This window comes from Rhinopithecus roxellana, chromosome 15, assembly GCF_007565055.1.
Source record: "Rhinopithecus roxellana isolate Shanxi Qingling chromosome 15, ASM756505v1, whole genome shotgun sequence".
Taxonomy (NCBI): domain Eukaryota; kingdom Metazoa; phylum Chordata; class Mammalia; order Primates; family Cercopithecidae; genus Rhinopithecus; species Rhinopithecus roxellana.
The window spans coordinates 85,138,660-85,150,530 of NC_044563.1; the positions used below are offsets into that span (position 1 = coordinate 85,138,660).

The following is an 11,871-nucleotide window of genomic DNA, read 5'->3' on the forward strand; positions in this document are numbered from 1 at the left end:
AGTAGAAATGGATAATTTCCTGGACACTTACTCTCTTCAAGACTAAACCAGGAAGAAGTTGAATCCCTGAATAGACCAATAGCAGGCTCTGAAATTGAGGCAATAATTAATAGCCTACCCACCAAAAAAACTCCAGGACCAGATGGATTCACAGCTGAATTCTACCCGAGGTACAAGGAGGAGCTGGTACCATTCCTTCTGAAACTATTCCAATCAATAGAAAAAGAGGGAATCCTCCCTAACTCATTTTACGAGGCCAACATCATCCTGATACCAAAGCCTGGCAGAGACACAACAAAAAAAGAAAATTTTAGAGCAATATCCCTCATGAACATCGATGCAAAAATCCTCAATAAAATACTGGCAAACCGGATTCAGCAGCACATCAAAAAGCTTATCCACCATGATCAAGTGGGCTTCATCCCTGGGATGCAAGGCTGGTTCAACATTCGCAAATCAATAAACGTAATCCAGCATATAAACAGAACCAAAGACAAGAACCACATGATTATCTCAATAGATGCAGAAAAGGCTTTTGACAAAATTCAACAGCCCTTCATGCTAAAAACGCTCAATAAATTCGGTATTGATGGAACGTACCTCAAAATAATAAGAGCTATTTATGACACACCCACAGCCAATATCATACCGAATGGGCAAAAACTGGGAAAATTCCCTTTGAAAACTGGCACAAGACAGGGATGCCCTCTCTCACCACTCCTATTCAACATAGTGTTGGAAGTGCTGGCTAGGGCAATCAGGCAAGAGAAAGAAATCAAGGGTATCCAGTTAGGAAAAGAAGAAGTCAAATTGTCCCTGTTTGCAGATGACATGATTGTATATTTAGAAAACCCCATCGTCTCAGCCCAAAATCTCCTTAAGCTGATAAGCAACTTCAGCAAAGTCTCAGGATACAAAATTAATGTGCAAAAATCACAAGCATTCTTATACACCAGTAACAGACAAACAGAGAGCCAAAGCATGAATGAACTTCCATTCACAATTGCTTCAAAGAGAATAAAATACCTAGGAATCCAACTTACAAGGGATGTAAAGGATCTCTTCAAGGAGAACTACAAACCACTGCTCAGTGAAATAAAAGAGGACACTAACAAATGGAAAAACATACCATGCTCATGGATAGGAAGAATCAATATCGTGAAAATGGCCATACTGCCCAAGGTTATTTATAGATTCAATGCCATCCCCGTCAAGCTACCAATGAGTTTCTTCACAGAATTGGAAAAAAAGGCTTTAAAGTTCATATGGAACCAAAAAAGACCCCGCATTGCCAAGACAATCCTAAGTCAAAAGAACAAAGCTGGAGGCATCACGCTACCTGACTTCAAACTATACTACAATACTACAGTAACCAAAACAGCATGGTACTGGTACCAAAACAGAGATATAGACCAATAGAACAGAACAGAGTCCTCAGAAATAATACCACACATCTACAGCCATCTGATCTTTGACAAACCTGAGAGAAACAAGAAATGGGGAAAGGATTCCCTATTTAATAAATGGTGGTGGGAAAAGTGGGTAGCCATAAGTAGAAAGTTGAAACTGGATCTTTTCCTTACTCCTTATACGAAGATTAATTCAAGATGGATTAGAGACTTAAATGTTAGACCTAATACCATAAAAACCCTAGAAGAAAACCTAGGTAGTACCATTCAGGACATTGGCATGGGCAAGGACTTCATGTCTAAAACACCAAAAGCAACGGCAGCAAAAGCCAAAATTGACAAATGGGATCTAATTAAACTAAAGAGCTTCTGCACAGCAAAAGAAACTACCATCAGAGTGAACAGGCAACCTACAGAATGGGAGAAAATTTTTGCAATCTACTCATCTGACAAAGGGCTACTATCCAGAATCTACAAAGAACTCAAACAAATATACAAGAAAAAAACAAACAACCCCATCCAAAAGTGGGCAAAGGATATGAACAGACATTTCTCAAAAGAAGACATTCATACAGCCAACAAACACATGAAAAAATGCTCATCATCACTGGCCATCAGAGAAATGCAAATCAAAACCACAATGAGATACCATCTCACACCAGTTAGAATGGCAATCATTAAAAAGTCAGGAAACAACAGGTGCTGGAGAGGGTGTGGAGAAATAGGAACACTTTTACACTGTTGGTGGGATTGTAAACTAGTTCAACCATTATGGAAAACATTATGGCAATTCCTCAAGGATCTAGAACTAGATGTACCATATGACCCAGCCATCCCACTACTGGGTATATACCCAAAGGATTATAAATCATGCTGCTATAAAGACACATGCACACGTATGTTTATTGTGGCACTATTCACAATAGCAAACACTTGGAATCAACCCAAATGTCCATCTGTGACAGACTGGATTAAGAAAATGTGGCACATATACACCATGGAATATTATGCAGCCATAAAAAAGGATGAGTTTGCATCCTTTGTAGAGACATGGATGCAGCTGGAAACCATCATTGTTAGCAAACTATCACAAGAAGAGACAACCAAACACCGCATGTTCTCACTCATAGGTGGGTACTGAACAATGAGATCACTTGGACTCGGGAAGGGGAACATCACACATCGGGGCCTATCATGAGGAGGGAGGAGGGGGGAGGGATTGCATTGGGAGTTATACCTGATATAAATGACGAATTGATGGGTGCTGATGAGTTGACGGGTGCAGCACACCAACATGACACAAGTATACATATGTAACAAACCTGCATGTTATGCACATGTACCCTAGAACTTAAAGTATAATAAAAAATAAAAAAAATAAAAAAAATAAAAAATAAAAAATAAATGTAAAAAAAATGCATTTTTAAAAAAAATCTTACCTCCTGATGGTTTTGCAATGTGAATAAAAATGTTGATTTACCTCCTATTAGAAAACAAACAAAAAAAAAAAGAAAAAGAAAGAAAGGAATAGGAGTGAAATGGAAGTGCTCTCCTGGAAAAAAAAAAAAAAAAAACAAAAGAAAATTTACTACTCCTCTCTAATTGAACCTTTATACACTTTGGTCAACATCTCCCCATTCCCCACTTCCCCACCTTTCACCCTTTTCAGCCTGTGGTAGCCACCATTCTACTTTCTACTACAAATGACTCTAAACTCCAACTTTTAACTCTAAACTTTCAACTTCTGCCCTATATTTTCTTGTTCGTACAACTTCCTGTAAAATTATGTGCACAAAATTTTTTATTTCCTAGCCTTTAACTTACTCTTTAGCCCATGCCAATATGACTTTTTCTTATGCATTTCAAAAATAGACAATCTTTTCAAAAAGTCATTTGTAACCTCCAAGAGACTGAATCCATCAATATTGCTTAAAACTATGTTTCATTGGATCTGTCAGTAGAGTAAAATTATGAATCAATTTCTTTGCCTTCTTCTTTAAAAATCAATCTGTTTTTTCCTATATAGTTTATTTTGGGTCTCTTTCTTTCTCAACATTTACCTAGACATCACGATGAGTTTCTCAAAACCAGATGCTAGATCACCTTCTTTCTGTCAGTATCCTCACTTGCTAAAGCATCTATTTGTGCTAATAGCAATAATTCAAATATTCCAGTGATTTCCAAATAAAATAATAGTCACTCCAATTTTTCTCAAATTGTTCCTTTGCTCTCTGGAACTACTTTTTCATGTATTTGCTCAATAATCATCTCTTGGACACTTCAAAGGCAGGCACCTCATATTGGTCATGACCTCATTTGAACTCATTCTCTTCCCTCATAATCTGGTTCTTCTCCAATCATCCTTAGGTACATGAATGACATATTCCATTCCAGTGCACGTACCAGAAACTTAGAGTTATTTTGGAGTCATAAATATTATCAGATTTACATCCTGTAGAACTTTTATATCCATCCATTTCTCTTTATGTTCACAGCTTAAAATAAAACTGTCTCACTCATGAAGTACTGTTGTCAGTGTTCATCCAACTTATATTTATTCTTGCCACATACAATCTGGTCTTCACATTGCTGCTATGCCTAAATTATCCTAAAACCTTTCGGTGGCTCCATATCATGTTAGCATAAATTTGCTTAAAATTATCTGACCACTGTGATCTCAGTAGTACCATCTCACATCACCTCCCATGTTCCACCACACCTTGCGGTTTCCAGGCACATTGTTGTCACCTTGAGGTTACCTTGTTATTACGCTGAGATTACCAGACACATTGTTGTAACACTCTGTTGTTAACTTGACTATGCCTTGATCCCTCTCATTTTAGCATTTAAAGATTCCTGGATAAAAAGTGTTTTTTCTCCCCACCCCAACACAGATACCATAGTTATCTTCTATTCAAACAGTTGTCCTCAGAACAAACATTTCTTCAGGAAATCCTCTCTGACAACAAGAGATTAATTTATTTTTTCTTCATGTGAACTCATCACTTGGTACTTTTGCTTTAAAGCACAAATCCCAGTCTATTATTATATATTTGCTTGATTTTTTAGTCATTATTCTATCCCCCCACCTCAACTAGACCACAATTTCAATAAGAACAGGAATGATGTCTGTTCTATTGATCACTTTATGCCTAACAGGTTTTTCAAACACAGTCAGAACTAAATATGTATTTTTGAATGAATGCTTTCTCCTTTAAAAGTGTTTAAATAAATCTCCTAGCCACAGAATTTAGAACACCCAGAGTTTGTGTGCTTAAAAACCATTCAAACACTCTAGAATTTTTCACCTTTCTAGGTTCATTTTGATTTAATAAATGAAGATATTCTTATATTCATGTAAATTCTTAAGTTACATTAATAGGACACATGTTTTTGAGTTAAACTGCTTTCTATTCTAGTGGGGTTTAACATCCTAGGAATTCAAATTTCTCTATAGGTCTTTCATCATATCTGCAAAGGAGGTCTGTTATGCTTAGGTCACTGAGCTGCTTAACTACTCTCCATAAATTTCAGAAGTTTATAATTTTTGTGCCATATCTTAGCTGACAACACATCTTGTGTTAAAGCATCTTTCTCATAAAGTTCTGTTTTTGCCTAGTAGAAAACTTCTGCCACTGCTAGGATCCCAGACTGTAAGCCTTTGTTCATAAGCAGGTAAGTAATAAAATCTTCTTATGGTCGCTTTGGCTAAATTCCAGAGAGTTCAATGGCTTATCCTAAACATTATGTTGTTTTGTCAACATTCTGCAAAAAAGATTGACATTTCTCTCTGCTTTAGTAGCATATAGAGGATTGGAGGGCCTTTGCAAAAAAGGTTGAGGTCAGAATTAGAAAATATTAAGGCTCACATGGTGCACTAGAAGTTACCTTGTCTATAAACAAAAAACAACACTGCCAGATTACCTTCAGGGTTCATATATTAACTGTTTTATACAGCAGAATCATATTCTATGTCACGCTAGAATATAATTGTAAAAAAATTTAAAAACAATTATTTTTCTGTGAGCTCAAACATACATCTTCTCTTAATTGTATCACACATATATAAATCAGAAATAAATTTTAATAGTGAAAGCATCAAAGATAGAAGATTATGCAATATTAGGATGTAAAGTAATAAATGAGGATTAAGTAAAAATGTCAGGCCTTGTACATCAAATGGGTTACACACTTCCACACATCCAGGATAAAACTATTGTGTTTAGAATTCTCCTCTAAAAGCTCAAAGTAAAACTAGCTTTATTGTGTGTGCCTTTTAGTCATTCAAATTTTCTGTAGATACATTTAGATAATTTTACTCTTTATCAAATGACATTCACCATTAAAGAATGATGATTTATTCCATCATTTGGGAGTATATGTTTATTCAAACATATAGGCAATAAGAAATATCTGAAAGGAAATACATTTAGTTTTTAGTAAGAATTGATACAATAAAAGAATTTTATTTTCTTCCAGTTTTTTTGATATTTAACAATAATTATATCAAAATAAATCCATAACTAATACATTAAAAATAACATTTTAAACTTTGAACATGGCTTTCCAGTTTTTGTTTCTTGCTCATAAACCTGCAATAGCTTCCACCATGGCAAAAATATTGGCAATAAAATGCCTTGAAAAATTACTAATTTTAGTATAGAGTAAGTATTATATATATCTGCAGTGTAGAATACAAATAAGTTCAAAGCAAGAGATTATATTCACTTCGGTTTGAGTCATATCTGAGAGTGTTTTATGCAAAATGAAGGATTGTAATAAATAATAATAACAACAAATAAATAAGGATCATAATAATAAAGTATTGTATTTAAAAGAAAATGTGAAGCCATGCATTATTTTAAACAAAGGAATACCAATGTTTGAAAGATAAGATTGCTAGCAGAAAGAAAGAAGTGTGGAAAATGAGAAACATTTGCTCCAGGCAGGTTGCAGAAAGAATACTGAAAAAAAAAGGAGTGCATATGAAGTAAAGAAAAGAAATCAACAATATAAGAAGGCAATCATTTGCAGCAAGGGGAAGTTAGTTTTCTAGATTCAAGCTTGTCTGGTTGAGCCACCATACAGAACAAAAAGTACATGGATAACAACAAAGTCTTAGAAAAGATAATGTCTAATTTTAACAGTGATTTTTGAACATTGGATGGCAATTCCTTCAACATTATGGAAAAATAATTCTTGTATATTAAATAAGTTAAAATTACTGTTCGATAGATAGAAAGTTTTAGTTGTACAAGATGAATAAGTTCTAGAGACCAGCTGTACAACATTGTGCCTGTGGTTAACAGTGTAAAGAGCACTAAAAAAATGAATAGAGTTGATCTAATATCGTGTTGTTACCACAGTTATCTTTAAAAGCGTCTTATTAGTTTTACCTAAATCCTGTATTTATGTCTTTATAAGTTCTCTAAGATTCAACTATAAAAAGCTTACTAAGGTATGTCTTAATTATATGACTTCTCACATGGAAAAATTCCGCTATAATCACTAACTTCCTTTTAAGCTACTGTTTTGCAACCTCTTCAGAAGTGCATACAAAGTAGAATATGAAAGAAAACTATCCCCAAATCTGCAATATGATTTATTTCTGCAAATATTTACAAGACTATGATATCAAAATTTTGGAAGACTGTGTAAGACATTAATGGACATCTACAGCAACTTGAAATGATGCAGCTATAAATTTCATCTCCTATAATTCTTCATTTTAAAAACCTAGTTATTACTAGTTGATAAACCTCTGAGTCAAGTCAAGTAACACTGAGACAAATACAAGGAAAACAAGCACATCCATTCAATCTATGTAATTTCTAAAGAGAAGAAGAAAGACTTAGAAAAACACTACAATTTTATTTCTGTGGTGGTTCCAACCTGTGATAACTGAGAACAATACAAATAGAGACTTGAAATTCATGTTGAATCATGAATCATATGTCTGCATCTCTCAAAGTCTCCAATAGCTCCAAATTCCAGGTCTCTGAGTTTATCCTGCTGGGATTCCCAGGTATTCACAGCTGGCAGCACTGGCTATCTCTGCCCCTGGCACTACTGTATCTCTCAGCACTTGCTGCAAACACCCTCATCCTCCTCATCATCTGGCAGAACCCTTCTTTGCAGCAGCCCATGTACCCTTTCCTTGGCATCCTCTCCGTGGTCGACGTGGGTCTGGCCACTACTATCACACCTAAGAACCTGGCCATCTTCTGGTTTGATGCCAAGGTCGTTAGCCTCCCTGAGTGATTCGCTCAGATTTATGCCATTCACTTCTTTGTGGGCATGGAGTCTGGTATCTTCCTCTGCATGGTTTTTGATAGATATGTGGCTATTTGTCACCCTCTTCGCTATCCATCCATTGTCACCAGTTCCTTAATCTTAAAAGCTAACCTGTTCATGGTGCTGAGAAATGGCTTGTCATCCCGGTGCCTGTGCTTGCAGCACAGCATGACTATTGCTCCAGGAACGAAATTGAACACTGCCTGTGCTCTAACCTTGGGGTCACAGCCTGGCTTGTGATGACAGGAGGCCAAACAGCATTTGCCAGTTGGTTCTGGCATGGCTTGGAATGGGGAGTGATCTAAGTCTTATTATACTGTCATATATTTTGATTCTGTACTCTGTACTTAGACTGAACTCAGTTGAAGCTGCAGCCAAGGACCTGAGCACTTGTAGTTCACATCTTACCCTCATCCTTTTCTTTTACACTATTGTTGTAGTGATTTCAGTAACTCATCTGACAGACATGAGGGCCACTTTGATTCCAGTTCTACTTAATGTGTTGCACAACATCATCCTCCCTTCCCTCAACCCTATAGTTTATGCACTTCAGACCAAAGAACTTAGGGCAGCCTTCCAAAAGGTGCTGTTTGCTCTTACAAAAGAAATAAGATCCTAGAGACCTTCTCCGTGATGTACATGAACCTCAGCTTCTCCTAAACTGGATAGTAAAATTTCAAAGAGGATAAATGAGTAAGTGCATACCTTTGGGATTCCCTTTTTATATTTGTATGTAAATAATTGTGAAAGCTTCAGAAAAGATACAAAAAATCACAGTAGCCTAAAATATTGACAAAAACTAAATATATAAATATATTTGAGAATATGGAAGAATTTTCTACCAAACCAAATTGGATTTAAAGAACCTAATGATTTATATCTATCTCATAAAATAAATAATAAAAATGAATATAATCACACACCCACACATAAACACACACATACATTCATTCAGAGAAATTAGTGATTGGGACATGAATTATAGGTCATGCTTACACATCGTTAGCTATAACTTGGGAGCAAAGTCAGTATCCCTGAACAAGCATTACCCCAGTAATATGGAATACAGAGGCCGGAAAAGAAAGCAATTCAGACAAATAAAGCCAAATCAGAAAATGATGAGGATTTAGGTGGAGTATGAGATGACTCAGCTTGGACAGACAGAACCCAAAAGATTCATCTAGCTAGAAGGATCTGGTGCTTGTGCCATTTGCCTCCCCAGATTTGCTCTCTACCCTTTGTGCACTGCTCTGTAAACTGGAGGGCTGACTTTCACATATTGTAAGCCCAAACTCCTTTGTCTTTCGGTGTTCAATTGAATTGAGCCAATGTGATGCTGTGACAGATTATAGTTCAAGAGGAGAGGCTATTTATTATTCTACTTCCAGCCTGCTTTGACATTGGGGTTCTCACTGGATGTGTCCCTTCTCCGGTCACCCACCTGCTACAACTACAACTCTTAGAGAAATATAGTAATAGGCTTGTCTTGCCTTCTTTCTTCAGGCCAAGGGGCTGATAAAGACTTCCTGATAGTAGTCTCTGAGTGCCCAGCATGCATTACTTTTTCAATATCCAGTTTTGTTTTCTTAAAACAACCTACTACTCAATAATAGCTTCATTAAATTGTCTTCAAACTCACATTTCTTTGTGCCTTTTTTTCCCTTTCTGTGACCCTGACAGACTCACTGGCTTTATTTATATCACCAGCATCTATCTCTACCATAACTACTCATCCACTACTACTACCACATCCACACAAGAATGTAGGCAGCTTCCGCAAAATCTTTAGATGATCAGATATAAAGACACTGTAGGCAGGAGGTAGATATAGAAATTTTTCCCTGTGAAATTTTTACTTTGAGAGTTTTCTTTTCTTTCTTTTTTCTTAAAAAATAATCCTAAGCAATGAATGGGCAAAATAAGGCTTAATCTATTATTGTCTTGTATTTCAATATTTTCCAGGCCACTTTCCATTAAACACATGCTCAGATTATGTTATTAAATAGTTGGGACATTCCTTGAAATATGAGTATTAATTTCAGGTGCAGGAATACCAGTTGCCAGAAAGTCTATTATACATTATATAATGTCAACTCCTCTTCCAGTTACATGTAAAAAGTAAACTCTATCAGTTCTCAGGTAAAATGAAAATAATGTAATGTATCTTTCTTATTAGTCTGGCCTTTCACACAAACTTCAATTTTTTTTCATTTAAAAATTAATAAAGAGAAAAGACCTCATGCCCTTTGTACTCATAAGACTACTTTTTTTTTCTTTTACTAACAATATAGTTGAGAACATTAAGATAATTTAAGAAAATGTATGTTTGACATTTTCTATAAAGTTACAAGAAGATAGTGTTCGCATTAAATAAGAATTACCAGCTGGGCACATGGCTTACACTTGTAATCCAAGTGCTTTGGAAGGACAAAGTAGGAGGATCACTTGAGGCCAGGAGTTTGAGACCAGCCTGGGCAACATAGTGAGACCCTATCTCTATAAAAAATACAAATCAATAAAAACAAAATTAGGTAAGCATGATGGCTCATGTTGATAGTCCCAGATGCTTGTGAGGCTGAGCTGGGAGGACTGCTTGATCCCAGGAATTTGAGGCTCCAGTGAACTGTGATTACACCACTGCACTCCAACCTAGGTGAAAGAGCGAGACTCTGACAAAAACAAGCAAGCAAACAAACAAACAACAACAACAACAACAACAACAAAAAACCAAAAACAACTATGGCAAGAGGGCAGTTCAATGAAATTCAATAGCGATGACATGTTATTCCAGCAGAAATAACTTACATATTACAGCCTAGAAAAATAAAAAAGTGTAAAAATATATGTGTACTTTTCACATGTCCCTTCAAGGGAACCTGATATGAGTAGCATTGTTGACTGTTGCCCTCTGGCTTCTACACCATTAGATGCACCTGTACCTTCGCACAAAGTTCATGGTTCCCTTGGCTGCTCCCAGACAATGACCAGACACAGTAAGAGAATGAGAGCTAGGCCATTCTGGCCAGAAATGAAACTCCTTTAATGGTCAACTTTTGCATGAGGGCTCTGAACTGGCCCGGTTAAGACTTTCTCAGAGCTGCACTGAGGGCTGATACTTTTCTTAGGCAATCTTTCCTTTTCTCTCTTTTCTTGGTTGTCAGAGCTGAATCATGGTCTAAAGATTCTTTTCATGTTTTTCTCCCTTCTTACCCTTTACATTTCACATTTTCCCCCCAATAAGCTTATATGATGATTAATCCTATCTAGTTGTCTGCTTTGTAGAGCACTAAACCCAACACAGATCATAATGAGAGTGAAATGATACATTAGGGAACACATTTAATCCCCCAGCACAAGGAAGTGACCCAATGTTGAAAATTTTACCAATTGTGATGTGAGAAAATGCACTTGCGGAGGGAAATGCCCTGGCTGGTACAACTCTTTTAGGCGTTTGAAAGATATGTGGAGGGGTGGACAATGGCAGGAAGGACAGTGGAGCTGACTGATTATTGCTATGCTATATTGAAACTACATAGAGTAATAATGACAAAATGAAGGCAGTTAACAAATAGTAAAAATTAAGTGTGATAGATTGCAAAGCTTGCAAAGATGCTCTTATCTCCTGAAGTAAAAAGGGTAACAACAACTGGGGAGTAAACTTGGGCATGAAAATTGAGTTTTGGCCGGGTGCAGTGGCTTTTGCCTGTAATCCCAGTATTCTGGGAGGCTGAGGCAGGGAGGGCTCTTGAGCCCAGCATTGAGACCAGCCTGGGCAACATAGGGAAACTCTGTCTCTACAAAAAGTACAAAAATTAGCCAGGTGTGGTGGTGCATGCCTGTAGTTCCAGCTACTCGGGAGGCTGAGGTGGGAGAATCACTTGAGCATGTGAAGTGGAGCTTGCAGTGAGTCAAGATAGTGCCACTGCACTCCAGCCTAGTGGAGCTTGCAGTGAGCCGAGATGGGACCACTGTATTAAAAGAAAAAAATAAAAGGAAAGAAAAGAAGAAAAAGAAAATTGAATCTGAGAACACCATGATTGTTTAATGCTTAACAAGACAGAACTATTATACCAAGGTGTGCACTCTGGTTTAGAAAATCTGGGACAATGAAACAGGGGATATGGGTATCTGAATGGATGAACTTGAAGATGTGTTTTGCAAACTAGCT

The 11,871-nt window shown here is 36.6% G+C and overlaps 1 protein-coding gene across 1 annotated transcript; it reads left to right on the forward strand.

Moving 5' to 3' along the window:
- Positions 1-7,352: 7,352 nt before the first annotated feature.
- Positions 7,353-8,322, forward strand: LOC104663397 (olfactory receptor 56B1). Its single transcript, XM_010364557.2, is given in 3 exon segments — positions 7,353-7,836; positions 7,839-7,928; positions 7,931-8,322. Coding segments are annotated over 3 exon segments (966 nt in total).
- Positions 8,323-11,871: the final 3,549 nt, after the last annotated feature.